This window comes from Tasmannia lanceolata, unplaced genomic scaffold (assembly GCF_043159265.1).
Source record: "Tasmannia lanceolata isolate RefF3 unplaced genomic scaffold, GAP_Taslan_0.1 ptg000006l, whole genome shotgun sequence".
Classification (NCBI taxonomy): domain Eukaryota; kingdom Viridiplantae; phylum Streptophyta; class Magnoliopsida; order Canellales; family Winteraceae; genus Tasmannia; species Tasmannia lanceolata.
The window spans coordinates 1,220,698-1,242,703 of NW_027518683.1; the positions used below are offsets into that span (position 1 = coordinate 1,220,698).

At 37.7% G+C, this 22,006-nt stretch overlaps 1 protein-coding gene, 1 long non-coding RNA gene and 1 pseudogene across 3 annotated transcripts in view; 1 reads left to right on the forward strand and 2 right to left on the reverse strand.

Moving 5' to 3' along the window:
* Window positions 1-5,586: 5,586 nt before the first annotated feature.
* Window positions 5,587-6,827, forward strand: LOC143878187 (uncharacterized). Its single transcript, XR_013250892.1, has 2 exons — window positions 5,587-5,881; window positions 6,535-6,827. It is a non-coding gene; the product is annotated as an uncharacterized LOC143878187 (long non-coding RNA).
* Window positions 6,828-7,730: 903 nt separating this feature from the next.
* LOC143879185 (E3 ubiquitin-protein ligase RGLG2-like) overlaps window positions 7,731-22,006 on the reverse strand; it is a 33,022-nt gene continuing 18,746 nt past the window's right edge. Inside the window, exon 12 of the mRNA XM_077381407.1 lies at window positions 7,731-7,857. Coding sequence (XP_077237522.1) covers window positions 7,777-7,857 — 81 coding nt within the window. The 3' untranslated portion in view covers window positions 7,731-7,776. The remainder of the gene's footprint in view (window positions 7,858-22,006) is intronic.
* Window positions 8,292-22,006, reverse strand: part of LOC143879840 (E3 ubiquitin-protein ligase RGLG5-like) — a 31,953-nt pseudogene continuing 18,238 nt past the window's right edge. Inside the window, exons 2-11 of the transcript XR_013251405.1 lie at window positions 14,312-14,587; window positions 11,313-11,397; window positions 10,511-10,625; window positions 10,266-10,379; window positions 10,083-10,180; window positions 9,206-9,285; window positions 9,016-9,121; window positions 8,797-8,924; window positions 8,498-8,702; window positions 8,292-8,297 (exon numbers count right to left, since the gene is read on the reverse strand). The product of XR_013251405.1 is annotated as an E3 ubiquitin-protein ligase RGLG5-like (transcript). The remainder of the gene's footprint in view (window positions 8,298-8,497; window positions 8,703-8,796; window positions 8,925-9,015; window positions 9,122-9,205; window positions 9,286-10,082; window positions 10,181-10,265; window positions 10,380-10,510; window positions 10,626-11,312; window positions 11,398-14,311; window positions 14,588-22,006) is intronic.

A 22,006-nucleotide genomic window follows, 5' to 3' on the forward strand; every position in this document is an offset into this window, starting at 1 on the left:
TTACACTCTTTACACAGTAAACGACAACTATATTTATCTAAACATGGTATTGCAAATATCATTAGCCTAATTTTATCATGGGAAAATGACTCTCTGTGACTGCATTTTATTTCTTAAAATTTGCACATCTCCCCACACGCGTGGAAAATGCTACGTGCTTCTATACACCATTTTAAAAGGGAGATGATTTTTCACCACCCCGCAGGATTATGAGCCCTCCTGTTAGTGTGATTTGACATAATAAAGGGGAGATGATTTTTCACCTCCCCGCAGGATTATGAGCCCTCCTGTTAGTGTGATTTGACATAAAAAAGCGTTAAAGTCTGCCACAATTCACTTTAAAAGTGGGGCGCATAATCCTTAGGGGGCGTGAAAAATCCATCTTCATTTTAAAATACATTATCAGATTGCTTTAATGATCAATTAATTAAAAATTTGCTCTTTCATCTAAGCTATGAGAGAGGATTAAACAATGGGTTTCGCTAACCGGCCCAGCCATGTCTCACCACCGGGTCCATGCGACTCGTCTCACTGACCAAGCCCGTGTGACTCGTCTCACTCACCGTGTCACCGACCACATAAGTTGTCACCGAGTGGTCCCAAAAAAGTCTCCGGGTCATTACGAACACGGAGTGAGATCTAATGTTATTAAAAGAACACGGAGAGAGAGGATTGGAGAAGACTTATACACGGAAGACTTAGAAATTTAATGTGTAGCTGGGTCCCGCTGCTCAACGGAAAAATGTGTGGTTTTAATGGGAAGATGCATTCACTGGGTCTATTATTCAACACGGGATCCACGCGATCTAGAATTTTGACCGCCTGTTAGTGAAAAGATCTATAATTTTTTTATGGGTTTGGGTAACTCGAGTTGGCGTTGGAAAAGAGATTTTACAATCATTTTACTCATTGGTTAAGACTTACTAATGTTTTGAGATTTTATTATTAAAACATGAGTAAAATTTCTTTTCCAATGCACCTTAAAGGCTTAAACTAAGGAAACCATGTGTAAAATTTAAGGAAAACACTTCCAAAACGGATTCCCATTTGGAGAAATTTTTTTTTTAAAGGAAAACACTGCCTATTAGATTTTATCATTCATCTAATAGGCACACTATGGATGAAATTGACCCCAAAATTCTCTTTCACCAATTATATTCTTATGTGTAAAAAACAGAAGGGCCTCTACCTGTTTGCTTGCCGGGTTTTTTTTGGTTGTTGGGATTTATGTGGGAGAAAAAAAATCCCAGGAGATTGGTGGAGAAAAAGAGTCCTAGAAGTATCCCAGTAAAATAAAAATCCCATGTTTGGTTGACCGGACTATGGTGGGAAAAAAAAAACTTTGTTTGGTTGCTTGAACTGTTGGGAAGAAAAAAGTTCTTCTCAAGTTTATTTTTGGTTCCTGGGCTTATTTTTGTTCCAGGGATTATTTTGGGATGGGATGAAAAGGCAATCATTACAAAAGTGGGATTAAAAAATTCACCACACAAGCAATCATTACAAGAGTGGCCTGAATGATGACCGGCCTCAACTCCCTACTACTACAAACCTCCCCACATCCTTGCCATATATCATATGTTGAGACAGGCCAGAAACTATGCAGAGCTCTCACCTCAAGATTTTTTTTTTCATGATAAATTCGTGTATCCAAGTGGTGAGAGGGTTAGAGCAGTGGAGGAAGGAGCCTGAAAAGTGGTTGAAAATCAGGAAAAAGACGATCCAATTTTGACTAGAGTTTTTTTTTTCCCTGGTTTTTTACCTCTTCTCATCACAGGAGAAACTAGTTTCCTGTTTTTTGTTTCCTGGTTTTTTGCCACTTCACACTCATCTCCACTTGGAGCCGCCAATTTATCATGAAAGAAAATTCATGATAGCTAAACATGCCCTTTAGTTTTTTCCTCATGGGAAGCGACGCTCTGATGCCATATGTAGGTGTATAGACACTTTAAAACATCCTAACAAAAACATAATGAGTATGCGGAGACATAAATCTTATTGGAAGCCATTTATATTAGTTGCTCACGGTCCACTTTCGGTTTGCTGCCGATTGAAATCAATCTAAGCTTTAGGGGCAATTTGGATACACGAATTTTAGAATCTTGGATTTCCTTAAAATCCTAGATGGGAGACAAGAGAAGAAGGAGACTGTCTGTTTCGCTTCTCTTTAGAATCTTGGAATTTAAGTAAGAAATCCTCTTGAGATTTCTAAACTCCCATCTACGATTTTAAGGAAATCCAAGATTCTAAAATCCACATACCCAAACGCGGCCCCTTAGAAAACCAGAATGGTTCTTCCCTAACATCAGTGTAGGGCCAGCTGAGGAGAAGAAAGAACAGAAGAAGAAGGAGGTTGAAACAGCAGCGGTGTGGGCTTACCAAACAGGAGTGGCACCATCTTATGTGTATCAGTATCAGGTTCTTGAACCCAACCATGACCCTTGCTCTATCATGTGAGATGGAGCATGAAAAGATTTAAGGTTGTTGATGGCACATAATCCTGATTTTCTCTCTTTGTTGTTATAAATTAAGGATATGGTCTATTGTTAGGCCTTGCAGATTTATGGTTTCAATCATTGAATCAGTGGGCCAAACCGCTATTTTGTATATAAATCAAAATTATAAAGTTAATTAAGCATCATTCGGTTGTATTGACGAGATCACTCGGAAAGAAGATGGGTTTCGCGTAGCTAATCAGTGTAGGGACAACTGAGGAGAAAATTTAGGCAGGGGTGAGAGCTTACCAAACCGGGGTGTGCCGCAATATTATGTGTATTAATCAGGTTCATCATGTACTCTAACTGGCTGAGGGTGACCCTTGCTCTATCATGTAAGATTTAAGGTTGTTTTGTCACATAATTAATCCTGATTTTCACTCTTCGTTTTTATAGATTAAGGATATGGTTTTACTGGTTTTAATCATCTAATTAGTGGGACAAATTCCTCCTTTTATAAAAATCATAGAATTTGAAAATTCGGCAATGTTTGCCTTGAATAGGCATGTCAATGGACCTAACGGTCTATGGAATATTAATGGGCTGGATTTGGGCACTGAAGCAAGATCCGAACATGACCATTGGATCATTATCCAATGGTCTGAAATTATTTTAGATCGCGACCGAGCACTTAAGCATAAAATCCGATATGGAGTGTACTAGATCCGAATGAAGGGCATTAATGTTCCAAAAGCACCCTTCATATCTATGTTTATTTTTGCATCATGATTATTTTCAAAATATTTACAAGGGATTTGCTAGGGACCATAGCAGAAGGCGTTTTTGCGGTTGGGCTGTTGCGTGTAAGAGCAGGCACCTCAGATGAATTAAAAGAATTCCCCAAATTATATGAAATTTCCTGGGAAAAGAGTTTTCATCAAAACAAAATGCACAGGAATTAAATGTCGTGTCATTTGGAGATAGCATTCCCTCAACCCTTACCTGACCCTTCCCGAGCCTCCTCAGGGCAAGGTTGGTCAACCCTAACCTAACCTGCCTCCAAATCTCCTAACCCTAACCCAACACGTCTCACTTGTTTTTTTCCAAATCAGGTCGGGTTGAGTCGTGTTGGGTTGTGTTAACCTTGGGCCAAACATAAAAGAAAAAAAAAAAAGGAAAAGAAAAGATAATCCTAAGAAATCACAATAAAATTTGCGTCAAGTTGGGTTGACAAAGATCCTCAACCCTAACCCAAACCAGAATTAAATTGGCTTGGTTTTTTCCAACCAGGGGAAATACCAACCCAACCTGAGCCAAAATAGCTTGAGCCCATCAGGCTGGGGTTGAGCCCGACCCAAGTTGCACTCCTATGAAAGAAGCTCAGGAGGCAACACCACGACAAAAGCAGATTTCACAGGTGGACCAAGAAAACCGGCAGTATAAAACGATTTCTGCGGGGCAATTGAGCGGAGATTTACCAGCGGTCATAATAAAAATCAGCCGGTAAATGCCTGTCCGCAAAATTGAGGGGAGTTTCAACAAGTATATGTTAGAAAGAGAGAAATCCAATCTTTCAGGAGCATATATTCAAAATCATTCATTTTATTTTCTGTCTGAAGCCTTAATTTTAGAAGATCTGATAAGCCTATCCCGGCCAACCACGTGACATCAGCATGGCATGGAACCTTGCTGTATTTTTGTACATTTTATCCAATATATTACATGCAAGGGGGACACTTAAAATAAAATTGGGCACCCATCCGCATTTAAGTTCTATGATCAAATGGTTAGAGATAATAAGGGGATTGCTTGTAGGGCTGTCAACAGATCCACTCTGTATTGGATCAACAATATCTTGGTCATGATCATCCAACTCAGGTGCATGTGTCCAAATGTTGGCTTTTTCGCCGAAGAAAACCCACTTTAATTACGAAGCAAATAAATATGTGGATAAAAGAAACTAACAATCAAATCAACAAGAGAGCAATCACACAAGAGAACACAAAAGATTTACTTGGAAAACCCTCCAACGTAGAGGGAAAACCACGGGGCGAATCCGACGAAATATCCCCTAATCAAATAAGTAATACAACGTCTCTTTCTCTCAAGTTTTCACCCGTAACTTGAGCCAATACAAGAAAAAAGAGAGATAAAAGGTTAACTCGTTGCGAACAACAAAACCCACTTTCTCACCAAAAATTACCCACTTCGATCTTCAAGTAGAAGAAACCCAAATACTCGCAAAATCTCAGTGCAACGAAAGGATCTAACGGCGCGGTGAAAATCTCCAATAAGAACGCTCCACAACCTTGATTTTGATCTCACACAAAACCCTCAAAAGAGCACCCAAGAAAAACCCTTGTTTTCTTTTTCTTCTTTATTTTCTCCTTTTTCTATTCTCTTCCACGGTTTCCCCTTTTTTTGCGTTTTCACGGACATGGTTTCTCAATCGGAAACCTCTCTTGTTTCCTATTTTAATAGAATTCGTGGTTTGGGTGTGGGGGCCTACATGGGCTGGACCCACAACACCAAATCCCTTTCTTTTAGGGATTTGCTAGACAATTTTGTGGGCTGACTTTTGCATGAGAGATCAGCCAACTCAGATGAATTAAATGAATGAGACAAAATCTGCTGAAAAGTGAGCCTGTGAGGCTGTTCTCTCGTGCAAAATTCAGCCACCAAATGACTCTCTGCAAAATTGCCTAGCAAATCCCTTTTCTTTTGATATGTCAATTATAAATTACCTACACTACCTGATATTGCCAACAGATTCCACTAGAGAGAATGGATCGAACACGCCTCTGAATTCCACTAATGTAGACCTTTCTTTTGGTTGTGTACGGCACAAGTTGCAGTGCAATCACATGGGCAATGACAAAATAAAGAAAAGGAGAACACATTTTGAAAATAAAGAATTGATGAAAAATCAAAATAATAACCTTCTTTCAGGGTTAAAATTTCAAATAAATGTCATCTAACTAAAGCTTCACAATACTTTCAAGAAGTACCACAAATGAAAGTTATTTTGGTCATTTGTGTAGAGATGCAAGATTTAACTGGGACGACTAAGCCCTCATTTCTAGTCTTTTTTGGGCATGTACTCGTAAAGAAAAAAGGCACATTAGAAGACTTACACCTACATAAGATCAGAGCTCCAGCGAGGCCAATGATTTCTAACACTGTAGGGATATACTCAACTTATCGATGCATGGTGGCCCGTGGCCGACATGGGGTTGAAACTTTTTGAATAAATAATAATACAACAAGTAGATCGTTTCAGTATAAATATGGTGGTAGAGTGAAGGGAAGTTTCACCTGTGAACAAACATTGAAGAAGATGAGGAAGAGTGCATTTGTTTCTCTTCTTGTTCTCCTCTTAGTGATGGTCATCTGCACGTTGACGGCCGCAGGCCGCCCTTACACTCCTGAGACGGTATTTCATCCTCAAGGTAACCATAAATCAAGCTTAAAAATGTCAGTTTAGTAAATATATGTGGTTCATATATATGAAGAAATTTATTAGAGGGCCTTTTAATTCTCAGCACAGAAGGGGTAGAAGCTTTTAATGTTCCCCTTCAAAAGAGTGACTCTGCATCTGTTATTTTCAGTAAGATTGGTATAATCCCCTGCCAATAGAAAAGGGGTAGTTCTACCTCTCATTTAGGCCATATACTGGGTCCAATTATATGGCTTCATGAAAGGTTTGGAGTGGTTTTCCAGACGCAATGGGAATAGATTGCATTTTTACTGAATATTTCAGGGTAGGTCTCTTTTTTTCACACTTCACCTAGAAATGAATTAGATACATTCAGAGAAAGAATGACTGGGATTCTTTATTCCTTCCACATCCAATTTGTGAAAAAACTAGTAAGATATAGTCTGTAGATTCTTACTAGTGTTTGATGATGTTAAAAATTTTCCTACCCTACCTGCTGAAGTTTAGGATCAGCAGCAGAAATATTGAACAAGGGCAAATTTAACAAGGAAAAAATGTCTTTTCAAGGGAATTGTGATTCCTAATTTTCTCATTTGATTCTTAATTTTTACTATACTCTGCGCCTAACTGGGGTTTTCATACCCTTTGTTTTATGACATTCTGTAGTTTGTCCCTGCTGCAAGTGGGAAAGGAAAACTTTTCTTCTGTGCACCGAAATATGTTGCCACTCATGAGCTTGCTATGAATAAGGTGGCAGCCATACAAAAGCCACGGCCGCACCTGTGATTTTCTTTTGTCAAAATGTAATGGAATAAGGATGTTGTGCATCCTTGTTTATGGGGATAGAACCTCTGTAATAAGTGGTTGTTTGATGATGTAGTTTGCCATGTCAGTCAGTTGAAGATAATGGACTCATGTATTATCAGTTCAGTGTTTATTCCATTGAGTTCCTTCCTATATGTTGCATCTGTATAGAAGTGTCGGAATCTGACACGGGTATTGAGTGTCCGATTCGGTAAACCTAAAAAAGAAAGATTCATCGATTCACCAAAATAGTTCTAATAAATTTTCAAATTTTAATTATAACAAGTAATATATTGAAATTTTTAATAAGTTAAGTAAAAATGAAGTTTTATTTTCATATAATAAACTTATTATTAGGACGGATAAAACTCAAATCATGTGGTAATTGTAAAGTTCGTAGTAGTATTCAGAAAAAAAAACAAGTAAAAAGACCTAGAAGGGTCGCCGTGAATCTTGAAGTATGAAGTATTGGAATCCGAGACGTGTCTATTTCACCCATTCAGAGAAGAATACATGTAACATAGGTTCCTTCAAACAAAGGCTTTTACAAGATTAAGATAAGGAAAGATATGGAAATTGAATCCGGTTTGTTCATCTTAAACAACCGAGTGTAATTTCAATCACAAATTCAGAACTAAGCCTCCAACAAAACATGCATAACTTCGCTTCATTAACAGTGCTTATAAATGAAAATTCTATTGTCTTTTTTTTTAGCCCGGAATTTTGCACTGAGGTCCCGGGACGGACGTGATGATTTTATTAGAAAAATCCAAAGAACAAGGCCCAAACAGGCTTACAAAACAATGAGGACATGTACGTCTAAATCTTACTTAAAAGCAAGAAACATGATCAACCCTTCAGACGGAGACTAGGGATCCCCACGCTATCGCGTAAATTCTATTGATAAACATGTACGTCTAAAGTAAATTCTCATGTACGTCAGAGGGCCCAGACATTCTACTCAACTAGAAATAATAATAAAAAATGAATCACAGAAGACACCAGAGAAGGTACTTGTTCTTCATGAGATAGACCTATGGATACCCTGAACCCGAGCGTGCCATTAGAGAGGGGCAACATTGGCTTCTCTTGGGCTTCATGGCGTTAATACAGTCGTATCCTCGTGCTTATATGGCATCGACAAATGGGGCAAACCTTCAGATCTCTCCCGCAATCAAAGCATGTCTGAAAATGGAGATGTTAAGTCGTTGTGTACCTGAACAGAAGACTGGAAGAGAGGGAAGTAAATTATGTCTCTCTACCTGATGCCCACATCCAAATGCGAGGTCCTTGGCACTCCAGAGGCACAGCGGACATGTCTGTTTAATAATGAGTCATCACCTTAGCAAATCATAGATTAAACACCTGTTTAATACTACATACAATACATACACAAACAAGTCGAGATGTGTAGAATTACTCATACCCATACACAATAAGACAATTTTTTTGGTTAGAACTCCCATCTCTAGTGTACTTATGATCTATAAGCTTTATATTTTGGTATAGTATTAACTAATAACAAATTAAGAAAAATGAACGAGGCATGTGTGTCTTGAGAAGTTGTCAAGTGAGCTCAAAAAATCAAAACATTAGCAAAATGTTCTTCCCTCCCCAGATCATTCCTAAAACACAAACTCAGAACATTGAATCAAGAGTTAAAAAATTCTAAAACATGGACGGATATTTTGTCATAGACTCTGCAATGAGCTCCTTTGAATATGAGACTCCTAATCTCCAAGTAATTTGGTGCCATGCATCAATAAGACTTAAAAGCACCAAAAAGGTTCAAAATCTGAAATTTCCTTCCAGGTATATAATATACCTGATGATTGCATTGAGGATTTTCAGGTGGAGGGTAATTGTAAGAAATATTTTCCGATGGAGGAGCAGAGGCATCACTATAAAGGCCAGAACCACGTCCAAAGCTGCCTGATTGCGAGTATCTCGAACTGGCATTTGCTGAATCATAATTCCTGGTCGGTGGAGGGAGATAAACCCTTCCTTGAGGGAGAGTCCCCCTCTGGCGGCTGCAAAAGGAAAATATAGGAAATCTTAGCTCACCAGATGAAAAACAATTTCAATCTTAAGCCATAAATAACTGATAAAATCCCATGGTAATACCCCAACAGTTGTAGCTCTAATGTTGCTTTGTATTGTGATGGTATTTCCATCAATGCTGCTAAACCGAATGCGGTCTCCTTCTTGACAGTGGGAATATTTCTAGCCATGATCTCCGTAAAATTCACAAACTGTATGGAGCAAAAATAATTTTAATTTGAATTATGAATGCCATCTAAACAGAACTTAGTTTCATATGTTTTCCATGTTAAGGTTTAAAACCTGGAAATTATCAAATGCCCGAGCTGGTATATTGTCATCAAATTGCCGCATCATGTCCCAGGGCCCATCACCAACACCAACCAAAACAATTGACAAAGGATATTCACTACAAAAGAGGAAGTATTTATCAGAAATCCAAGAGGTGCAGACAATTCAAAGACCATCAAAATCTGTATCATGGAATGGCTACCTTGCTTTGACTATCGTATTAATGGTATCTTGCTCTTGGGGACTAAAATGGCCAGGCCCCGTGTCGATGCTTCGTGTCACCTTTGTCATGGTAACATAAAGAGTATCAGCTTGATTGTTATCTTAGAAACAAATTTAAAAAGTATAAAGGAGTTCCGTACCAAAAGAACCTGAACCTCAACAACAAGACACTAGATAGCAAAGAAATCTAAAATTCTTTTGAAGGAACCCAAACAAATATGAATCAGCCAAAAAAATGCATTGGATCATACTCAGTCACAAATATCGATCTCGAGGACTTCTCAGCAAGGGAAAATTTAGGAAGATTTTATATTGGGAAAAACATGGAAAATAAAAATATTTTAATAATATAATTTCTCTTGAGTGGTGTGCATTGTCAACATATAGGAGCGGCTCCAAAGAAATTTTCTTTGGAATGACGAGGAGAAAAGGAGGTATCATCTTGTTCATTGGGTAATGGTTTGCAAACCAAATAGAGATGGTTCTATATTAAGCAATCAGGGGTGGACAAAAGGGTGTGGGTACGGGACTCTAGTGGGGCTTTTACTGTCAAATCTTTCTACGATCAGCTTGTGCCTAACCTTGTGCTCTCCAAAGTAGCTAGAGTGTGGACGATGCAGGCGTCACCCTGAGTATGCACTTTCGGTTGGTCACCGCAAAACAAATTCCCCATTTCAAAAAAAAAAAAAAAACTAATCTTTTTATCAAAATATCACATTATTCTCACGATATTGAATAAAATTGGAGATTTTTTACTACGACTGGAATCTATTTGAATAGGCCTAGTCTGCGTCCACAAAAAGGAAATGAACGAAAGGTGAGCCTTGGAAAATTGTAACTTCACAATAATGACTGACCTGTCCATCTGCAATTATCAGAAGAACATGATATTGACCACCACTGTCCTCCACAATGCGAACAGCTGTTTCAATTATTGGAGCAAAGGATGTTGGTCCTGCCACAGAGGAGAACAATCAATTATGGGCCAGGATGCATGGAAAATGCAAACAAAATCTAAGTACTAGAATGATTATACCAACCCGCTAGCTTAAGATGTGGAACTAGTTCTCTATACCGCATCAGTGCTTCCTCAAAACCATTGCACAATCTCTCATCTGGATAAAAACTGAAAACTTCTCTGTCGTGGGTTGATGCTGCAAGATCGAGAAATTGAAGATGATGCATTCCATAGTTAGCTTTAGAAGTTTCCAATATTCTTCCAAAAGTAGACATGTTAAATGAGATCAATAAAATAGATCATGTGAACCAGGTATTTATTACTAACCATCCCCAAATCCAAAACAAGGGATTAGGTTATCCTTGTCAAAAGCTGAAAGGGTCCTTCCAATAATGGATATCACCAATGTGATGCAAACACTGACGGTTGAAAGATCTTGCACCTAATAACAAGGTAAACTAATTTTAAATGCCTTTGAGGAACAATATGAGCAAAGCGGCACAAAAATAAAGTATCTAATATATCATCACCAACAGACTAAAACCATCCTCAAGTCAACCACATCCTTGATAAAACTGTAATAACCCGAAGGTTACAATAAGTGGGCAGGTGACTACTGTATTTTAGGAACAAACAATAACGTCCAGTAAAATGAGCAAAAAATGCAAAATAATGAGGTTTCAGCCCCTCACAGATCCATAGCCTGGAAAAGTAAGGTTGGTATCTGATGATCAGGCAGCATAACGGCCATCTTAAGTACCTATTTATTCCTCTATTTGTTCTCTAGAAAACTATAGCAAGTACATTCTTGGCCGACGTTCATCCATAAAGTAAAAGTGTGCTCCAGCATGCAACGAGAAGATCATAAGGTCCCTTATGATCCATCTTTATTTACACTGAAAATGATTGTCTAGCCTCGGTCATTCTTAAGAAGCAGAAAACTAGATATCACCAAGTCGTGCTCTGTGGTGAGTTAAACTTTCTCACTGATGAAATATTTTGTCACTCGAGCAAAGAAATAAAATTATCCATGGATTCAATTCTTTTTAGTTAAAGGAATTATTTAGTGTGATTATGCAATTAGACATTAAGAACAAAGAGACTATCAATCCAAGATTTGTGACTGCACCTGTCCACTCATTGCTCTTTGTGAAATCAATACCAACAATGAGATTAGAAGATTCAAGACCAGCGCGTGCAAGAGCCTCCGTTACCTAGGATACAAGGAAAACAATGAAAATAGTCATATATATGGATGCATACATATGTACTCACACAATATACATACATACTGAAAATCCATGCTAAACAAATGTGGATTCTATATGGCTAAAAGAGATTAGATCAACCTTCAAAATGAAGACTTTGATTATGTCAAATTTCTGCATAAGGCGTCAGGATCACTAAAAATTTAGAAATATAGCAAAGAGGATAACCAGAGAGTAGTATAAGATCTTCTGCCGATGTGATAAACTTATTTATGGTAACTAACAAAGTTTATCACCACAGCCAGCATCACCTTTATTTCCATTTCTATGTTTTACTCCATATTTGATACTAGTACTAGCAAAAAGATGTGATACTAGTACCAGTACTCAAAATAACCAGAGTAGTATGACATCTTTTGCCAATATGATAAACATATTCAGTAACTAGTAAAGTTTATTACCATACCCATCACCACTTCCACATCCATAATAATTATTAACTTTGACTCAACTTCGATCACAAGGAGATGTTTCTGTCTGCATTCCTAAAAGAAGGATTCTTTTTTTTTTCCAATAACTTGAAGCCAGCTGGCATGCCAATCATTGTAACAGTAAGCAGCTCATCAATAACATGACAATCTACAGGCCACATGATAATCCAAATGTGCTGAGATGGATATGATTTTTCTAGTTTAGGCTTGATTTCTGGATACGCAGCTCATGTGAAACATGAGTATAGACAATACCAAACGGTACAAGGGAACAATATATAAATATTAGGTCGAGGTTGTGGTCAGTGGAATTACCAAGTGGATATACTCTGTTATGCAGTTATATGATGAGGATATGAAATTACATCCTTTCAGACAAAATTCCAATCACAGGGTAAACTTATGTTGGAAAGACAGTTCATTTTCCTTCAAATGGTTTCCTGTGTCAGAAGGATGAGATGTCTATACGATAGTTGATCAGTTTGCCGATGTATATCTAATGACAACATTAGTTAAAAATGGATAGCAACTTTTTTTTTGTATTCTTTTCTAAATCTTGCTCCAGTACCTCGAAAACAATACCAAATTTACAGTATGACTGCTTGGATGAAAAAAAAGGCGGGAAACTATTTGAAGATAACGTTATTTCCTACACTTATACCCCGAATCTCAGTTGGAAGATGCTTTTCTGTCGCAAGCATGAGATTATGGGTTCATCCCAGCTTACCTACAAAATCACAATTTCCTATGGTTTGACACTTCCTGATCTAGTAGATATACATATGGTCAAAGTGTTTAATAACCCAAACTTTCACCAGTATTGCCATATCTGACCAATCTCTGATGTTTTCTGTTGTGGTTGCACCAAGGGCTATGGAACCCTTATTCGGTCTATTCAACAAATTATATGCACTTGTAATGAGTTTATAAGGTCTCTTATCATTTTCCCTTGGAAGCTGAGAGAGTTAGCAATGTTACATACATTGTAGTATTATACACACATAACCTTCTTTTAGACTGCAGAACCTGAGATCTAAGAGTTTGCAACCACACAATATTTTGGGTTTGATATGTTTTCCAGATTATCGGTGGAAGGCCACCACGACTGTTCATATGCATTGAATCCATCACCTTCGGGCTATGAACTAAAGTTCTGGTGCTTTGAGGCTTCACCCAACTATTTTTCAAGTGTTTCTTGCATTTTGGGTTTTATGAATTATTTCTTGAGCCTGATCAACTAGAGTTGCATCAACACAATGAAGCGGAAACAAAAGAATATAGCAGTCTAGAATCGTAAAATGTATAAGAAGGAAATTAAACCTAGGTTAATTTAGGAAGACATGACCAACTGACCCACTCAGATCGATCAGTGAATGATTTCAAACCCACATTGTGTCATACAACTCTTGGAAGAAGGAAATATTTCTGGGGAATATAAATGCATTGGGGCTCAGGACTCCTATGTTGCTCCAGCCCTGGAAAAATTATTAGCTAGACATTGGGTACGATCCTATTGTATCTCACCTTTCTGAGAGAATTTACAATAAAACGTTGGAGTTGTTCACAATTCCAGGGTTGGATCTCTTTGGGGCTACAACAGTTTTACAGTAATTGGGAAAATATGATTGTAATTTGGGCCCACAATACGAACCTACAGTTTGCTTATCTTTACAAATTTCCTTGTGTTCCCGAAAATTCGGTAAATTTTCATAAAAATTCCTTCTTTTTAATATTTGGTTTGGATGATATCATAATAGACATAACCAACACAACTCCTCCCAAAGCGAACAAAGTTAAAGTTCATAGAATCTTGAAGAGTACAAGTAACGGAAATATACAAAAGTAATGCCTGAAGTACAGATTATCATTCCAAATGATGCAGAACTGACTTGATAGGATGGTCATCTAGAAATCCCTCTATTCATCTGTTTGTGGTGAGTACCATGGTTTTAAATTTCGACCGAAATCCAAAATTTCAGACCGAAATCCAAAATTTCAGACCGAAATCAACCGACACCGAAATGACGAAAACCCGAAACGGTATTTAATTTCGGTCGAAATTTCGGAATTTCGAAATTTCCGAAATTTCACCCAAAAAACCTGTTTTTTTTAAATTAATTTAATATTTCACCGAAATTTTGACCAAAATTTAATGTTGAATAAAATAGTCTTTTCTTTGTTGTACCGGATTTCGACCGAAATTTTGAAATTTCAGGGGTCCGAAACCGGTACCAAAACCGTAATTTTAAACCAGGGTGAGTACAGACATGACTGAGTGAGTACAAGATTTATGAAATGGATAGAAACGTAATGTCCACAAAGAATTTATAGCTATCTAAAACAGATAGGCATGAGATGAAATGCTTTGAAAAGTAACATTCACAAAGAATTTATATCTGTGCAAAACAGATAGGAATGAGTTTTAATACCTGCTCAAGTGAGTTGTAGTTGTCAGCAATCCTTGAGTACCTACTTTGAAGTCGGCGTATGTCGGGCACTACAGGGTTCCCAAAGTAAGAAGGTTGAGGTGAATTACCCCACGATGATGAACGCCCATCATCAACAAACGAACAATGCTTGTGACTATGTGTCTTGGAGAGTTTGGCTCCCATAATCACTGGTCAACTTTCTAAATACTATCAGAGAACCAATCACTGCCAAATAACTCTCCTCCACTTACAAAGTCTTCTGATCCCAACCTAAACCTGCACATTATTCCTTGTCAACATACAGTAGAAATGATGCCAATCAAGCAAAAATTTAGCCAACAAAAACCTTATGAAAACAACTTGTAACGTTTCAGATGGAAAAACCTCTAGGACATTGGACTCCCTAATGAGTTAAGATTTAAGAAAACCAATGAATGGATGGGATTTGCTCTAAAAATTGGCTTTCATTAGCTATGATGGTCCAATAGAAAGGAAATAAAGAGTTACAGGGCAACCTAATCAAACCACCCAGCAGACAACTGACAAAAAATATTCAAGAACTTGCAGAAAAGATGACTAATCTCTGAAGCCCCAAAAACCATATTTAGGGATGGGTTTTATTTTAGAAGGTCAAAGATAACTAATCTCTGAACATTTTATAGTGACGCTGATTTGTATAGCCACTAATAGGAGTATTTTCAGTTACTTCTCATGTCAATAGCTCCTGAACCACCTTATGTAAAATAGGAGAGAAACAATTCATATATTTATCTTAAAAGAAAAGGATGAAATAAAAAAGGATTTTGCATTTTACTAATATGTAACCGAAAAAAAAATTGACCATGAAATGATATAAGAAGTGGGATTGGATAATTCCAAGTCTACATTATTGGGACCAAGGAAGCAGGAATCTCTACTCAGATTCCCCAAAAATCGATTCGGAAACGAGAATCTTCTCGATTCCCCAATTTTTGGGAATCCCATTTCGGAAACGTGGGAACACGATTCCCACTCTATAAGAAATTCGATTCCCACTCTATGGGAAACGTGTATCCCACTCTATGGGAAGCACATTTCCTATCTACTCTCCTTGTCTCCTGCTAGTCCTCTTCTCTTACTCTTCTTAGTATTTACATATAAAGTCATTTAAGTACGTAAGATTTACATGTAAATAAGGGAATAACCCCCATTTGAATCTATTAAAAAAAGTTTCAAGACCCAAATCTAAAAGGATAAAAGGTCAATTTTTCAATTCTAGTACAAAATTCAAAAAAAAAAAAAAGGGTCGGGTCAAAATCTTAACTTCTAAACGATGGGGTATTTTTCCAATTTTAAAAATTCATAAATTCTATCGTGTCCCAACATTATTAAATCTCAAAAGTCCAATAAAAAAAATCTCATAGTTTGGTTTCTAAAATAATTTCTTCTTCTCAATCACTGGTCAATGCACTAGTCAAGGTCAACACAGGCATTTCAGCTGGTAGTGATTTTCTTATAAGTAAATGTTGGATCTTTTAATAAAAAGTATTTTTTAAATATTTGGTTCATATAATTTTTATATTTTGTTAGTAATTTTTTATTGGATCAATTACCAATGGGGGACAAAAATTAGGTGGAATTATCAACAGGACCCATGCTTTTCAGAAATTATCAACGAAGGACAAAAGAGGTCTTGTCATTAAAAGCTGGACGAAAATGCCATTTTCTTAAGCAACACGTTTTGCTTTTCCACTTTTCCCTCTTCTCTCTTCTTTCCCTCTTTTTTTTTTACTTTTTATTTTCAACTTTGTTTTTTTTTTACATTACCATCTTCTTCATCATTTAGCCACCATAGGAGGTGAGAAAACTCAAAATTTTGAAACGTGAGTTCATTCCCATCTATCTTTCAATATCTAGGTTTTGTTTTTCATTTGTTTTAGGGTTTTGCATTTCTCCTTCTCCCTTTCAATGGAGGATGAGGAAGATGAATCGTACGGTAGAAAAAAAAAGTGAAAATAAACGAGTGAAAAAAAACAAGAAGTAAAAAAGTGTTCATAAGGGACTTGATAAGCCCATTCGGAATTTGGTAACCCCATTTTGATCCTGGATAACTCCAACCACAGAGACTTGAAAACCCCCTTCCAAAACTTCAGTACCCTCGGGCAATTTTAAGGAACTTGATAAGCCCATTCGTAAATTGGTAACCCCATTTTGATACTAGATAACCCCAATCCCAAATACTTGAAAACCCCCTTCCAAAACTCTAGTACCCTCGGCCAATTTTCAAGGACTTGATGAGCCCATTCGGAAATTGGTAACCCCATTTTGATACTTGATAACCCCAATCCTAGAGACTTGAAAACCCCCTTCCAAAACTCAAGTACCCTCGGCCAATTTTCAAGGACTTGATAAGCCCATTCAGAAATTGGTAACCCCATTTTTATACTAGATAACCCCAATCCCAGAGACTTGAAAACCTCCTTCCAAAACTCTAGTACCCTTGGCCAATTTTTAGGGACTTGATCACCCTATTCGGAAATTGGTGACCCCATTTTTTATACTAGATAACCCCAATCCTAGAAACTTAAAAACCCTCTTCCAAAACTCCAGTACCCTCTGTCAATTTTCAAGCACTTGATAAGCCCATTCGAAAATTGGTAACCCTACTTTTGAGAGTTACTAATCCCCTTCCAGAGAGTTGATAAACCCCTTCTGCTACAAAACCCCCTGCCTATAGCAACTCTTCTAATGGCATTATAATTCTACTCATGATAGAAATAGCAAAAGAAATGGATGTTGTTTTCATTAAATGTGCTCCATGTATTACATCCCAATTTGTGTATTACAAAAAAAAAAAAAAATTTAAGTAAATCAAAAAATGTGTAGCCATCCATTCATGTATTACATCAACTTTTTCTTATACAACCACTTGTCTTCCAAAAAAAGTGAGTGAAGCCATCCATGCATTATCTCCAGAACTCACCCTAAAAAACAAACAACCAAGTCGCAAGCTATTTCTTATTATGTTTATCAAGGTAACAAGAAATCTTTTAACTATCTTTTTATTCAAATAAACATCATATATACGACAGCTTTCACCAGCTTACCTATCAAAAAAAAGAAACTTTCACCAGCTTGAGGCATAGTGTGAAATTCTGCAGTTGGTGATGATTTTAGGGTTGTATATGGGGAAAATCATCACCTAATAACTAAAATGCACTTGTTTAAGGGTTGAATTTTCAAACAAATGTTTCTAAAAACTGAACCTTAGTATACGTTTTAGAGCCTCTTGCAGACCAAGACTCTCGCCATATTAGGTCACATCCGGCCACCAAAAATTACCAAATTTATTGAAATGGTGGAAATTTAGTAAAGAGGGAGGGGTATTTTAATTATTTGCTTAAAAAATGAAAATGGTCTCTTTCTTATCTTCTTGTACAGGTGTCTTAATCAACTGTTCTTGCGTTTCTGACAGTTATTTTTTATAGGTAAGCTGGGAGTGAAGTAGTGAACCTCCCACCTCCTTATTAAAGAACATAGTCTTTTACCAATTGAGCCAGTCTCAACCCCTTCCTAGCAGTTCTCCCTAGGGAGAATGCAAATCAAGGTGGTTATAATAATCTTATGCTATTGATATTGGAACTGCTATGTTTTCATAATTGCACTAACTCACCTTGTCTTTTGAATCTTAATTTGCTCGGGAGTGCTTATTTGGAAATTGTGATGGCCTTTGACAGCTCTTTGTGAACGTTATTTTCAAATGTTATTACCACCGACTCAAATAGAGTGCTTGTTTTATTTGGTTTTGTTATATAGATAGCTTTTAGGAAGTGTTTTGATTCGTTTAAAAGTTCTATTGGTTTAGTAGGTTTTCCTTTGTGGTTACCGATTCACACCACAAATGCGATGTATATATTGAAAGCTAAACATGAATAAAATTTAGAGTGCAGCTATTACGTTCTTGAAATAGTCTCTTTAACGTTTTTTTTTTTAATTCTTCTCTCCCTTGTTTATTTTAATAGTGTGTTTCTTCTTCAAGAATACCTAAGAAGGTTTACAAGTGGTATCAGAGCAGGTGTTTGATCGAAATACCGGTTTGTTCTTGGAGTTGCTTCGAGGGGATATCGAAGTGGGAATACCGGTTTGTTCTTGGAGTTGCTTCGAGGGGATATTGAAGTGGGAATACTGGTTTGTTCTTTGGTTGCTTCGAGGTGATATCGAGGTTGGAAGAAGAGATGGCGGAAAGTGTTGGTATGCTAGCGGGGATTGAAAAGCACAACAATACCAATTACATCTATTCGAAGTCGTGCTTGGAATCGTATCTTCAAGGCCAGGATCTATGGGAGATAGTGAATGGCAACGACACCAAGGTACTAGAAGAGGGAGCGGATACGCTACGGAAGTGGAAGATCTGTGCCGGAAAAGCGTTGTACGTATTAAAGGCGTCAATACAGAAGGAGTTGATTGAGCATATTAGAGATGCGAAAACTCCGAAAGAAGCGTAGGAGGCACTCTCTTTTCACGGGCGAACGATGCACGGTTGCAGTTCTTGGAGAACGAGATCGGCTCATTAACACAAGGTAATTTATCTGTTTCTGATTATTTTATGAAAGCTAAAAACTTGTGTAATGAGATATTTCAATTAGACGAGGAGTCTAAGATTAGTGAAAGCCCTATGCGGAGAATGATTATTTGCAGCTTGAGGCCCGAGTTTAGCGGATTTATCACCGCTATACATGGTTGGTCAACGCAACCATCTCTTCTGGAGTTGGAGAATCTCTTGATTAATCAAGAGATGTTGGCAAAGCAGATGGCCGGATTGTCTGTGAAAAAAAGTGAGGAAGCGCTTGTGGTGAATAGCAAGCGAAACTGGCAGGAAAATAAGAAGCCAAAGGATGGCTATAAGAGAGATGATCGGGCTAATAACAATGAAAATCACAAGAAAAACATGACTTTTATTGTTATCGTTCTGGCAAGCCTTGTCATATTAGAAGAAATGGTCGAGCTAGGATTCAGACCGATGATGGGAATTTTATCGTCGAATCCAATGACAAGGAGGAGGATAACAATGGTGAATGGGACATGCAAGCTTCTTTTGCATGTGATGTGGTAGTGGGAGAGACTGCTACGGAATATGACTTTGAGGGGGAGGTTTGTTTTACACTGAATGTTGCAGAATATCCTATTGTGAAGAGTCATGAGGATGAAACAAATTTGGTTTGTGATCAAGAGACACTTACAGAAGAGTTTAATGTCTCAGAAGATCGTGAGGTGGAGGAGCCGCTTACGATAGATTGTAATGTCTCAGAAAATCGTAAGGTGGAGGAGCCAACTTCTTTTGAAGAGGCAAAAGACATCAAGGAGTGGCAAATCGCTATGGGCGAGGAGATCACTATCTTGAAGAAGAATGAATCGTGGGATCTAGTTCCACTGCCAGCCGAAGTGCCACCTATTTCATGTAAGTGGGTGTACAAGGTAAAGACCAAAGCGGATAGTTTGGTTGAAAGGTTCAAGGCGAGACTTGTTGCTCGTGGATTCTCTCAGAAGTATGGGCTTGACTTTGATGAGACGTTTAGTCCAATAACCAAAATCACTACGGTACGTGTGCTCATTGCCCTTGCTGCTTGTAAAGGGTGGAAGTTATGGCGGACGGAAGTAAAGAATGCATCCGTGCATGGTGAATTGGATCGAGAAATTTTCTTAGAGCAATCCAGGGGGTTCGAGAGTACTAAGAATCCGTAATACGTGTGGAAGTTGTGGAAGGAGGCTTCGAGAACGTGGTACGGTGAGAAACCGAGGTTTCATGATACTTTCGAAGGGTTGAACTACAAGAAGTTTGTGAAGTTTCGGAAGGAACTTAGCGTGGCTTGTGAAGAGTTAACGCTCATCACTGATTCGTGCACCGGGTTGGAGGGGTCGGGCCGACGGGGTTGATTCATAACGGGTTTGAATAGTTTGGCGAGTCAGTGTTGAGGGGGAGAATTATGAACATTATTTTCAAACGTTATCACCACCGACTTAAATAGAGTCTTTAGTTTTATTTGGTTTTGTTATATAGATAGCTTTTAGGAAGTGTTTTGATTGGTTTAAAAGTTCTATTGGTTTAGTAGGTTTCCTTTGTGGTTACTGATTCACACCACAACTACGATGTATATATTGAAAGCAAAACATGAATAAAATATAGAGTGCAGCTATTATGTTCTTGAAACAGAGTCTCTTAAACATTTTTTTTTTTAAATTATTCTCTCCCTTGTTTATTCCAATAGTGTTTTTCTTCTTCAAGAATACCAAAGAAGGTTTACACTCTTTACACAGTAAAAGACAACTATATTTATCTAAACATGGTATTGCAAATATCATTAGCCTAATTTTATCATGGGAAAATGACTCTCTGTGACTGCATTTTATTTCTTAAAATTTGCACATCTTCCCACACACGCGTAGGATTATGAGCCCTCCTTTTAGTGATTTGACATCAAAAAACGTTAAAGTCTGCCACAATTCACTTTAAAAGTGGGGCGCATAATCCTACGGGGTGTGAAAAATCCATCTTCATTTTAAAATACATTAATCAGATTGCTTTGATGATCAATTAATTAAAATTTTGCTCTTTCATCTAAGCTATGAGAGCGGATTAAACAATGGGTTTCGCTAACCGGCCCAGCCATGTCTCACCACCAAGCCCGTGTGACTCGTCTCACTGACCAAGCCCGTGTGACTCGTCTCACTCACCATGTCACCGACCACATAAGTTGTCACCGAGTGGTCCCAAAAAAGTCTCCGGGTCATAGGTCTACGAACACGGAGTGAGATCTAATGTTATTTAAAAGAACACGGAGTGAGAGGATTGGAGAAGACTTATACACGGGAAGACTTAGAAATTTAATTTGTAGCTGGGTCCCGCTGCTCAACGGAAAAATGTGTGGTTTTAATGGGAAGATGCATTCACAGGATCTATTATTCAACACGGGACCCACGCGATCTAGAATTTTGACCGCCTGTTAGTGAAAAGATCTGTACTTTTTTTATGGGTTTGGGTAACTCGAGTTGGCGTTGGAAAAGAGATTTTACAATCATTTTACTCATTGGTTAAGACTTACTAATGTTTTGAGATTTTATTATTAGAACATAGTAAAATTTCTTTTCCAATGCACCTTAAAGGCTTAAACTAAGGAAACCATGTGTAAAATTTAAGGAAAACACTTCCAAAACGGATTCCCATTTGGAAAAAAAAAATTAAGGAAAACACTGCCTATTAGATTTAATCATTCATCTAATGGGCACACTATGGATGAAATTGACCCCAAAATTCTCTTTCACCAATTATATTCTTATGTGTAAAAAACAGAAGGGCCTCTAGTAGGAGGCTCAACTCCCTAAAGTTACATACCTCATGTAGTTCTCTTGCACTGTTTATGATCTCAGGTATCCTCTACTAGGAGGCTCCCAACCCTGAATGATGACTGGCCTCAACTCCCTACTACTACTACAAACCTCTCCACATCCTTGCCATATATCATATGTTGAGACAGGCCAGAAACTATGCAGAGCTCTCACCTCAAGAATTTTTTTTCATGATAAATTCGTGTATCCAAGTGGTGAGAGGGTTAGAGCAGTGGAGGAAGGAGCCTGAAAAGTGGTTGAAAATCAGGAAAAAGACGATCCAATTTTGACTAGAGTCTTTTTTTCCCTGGTTTTTTTACCTCTTCTCATCAC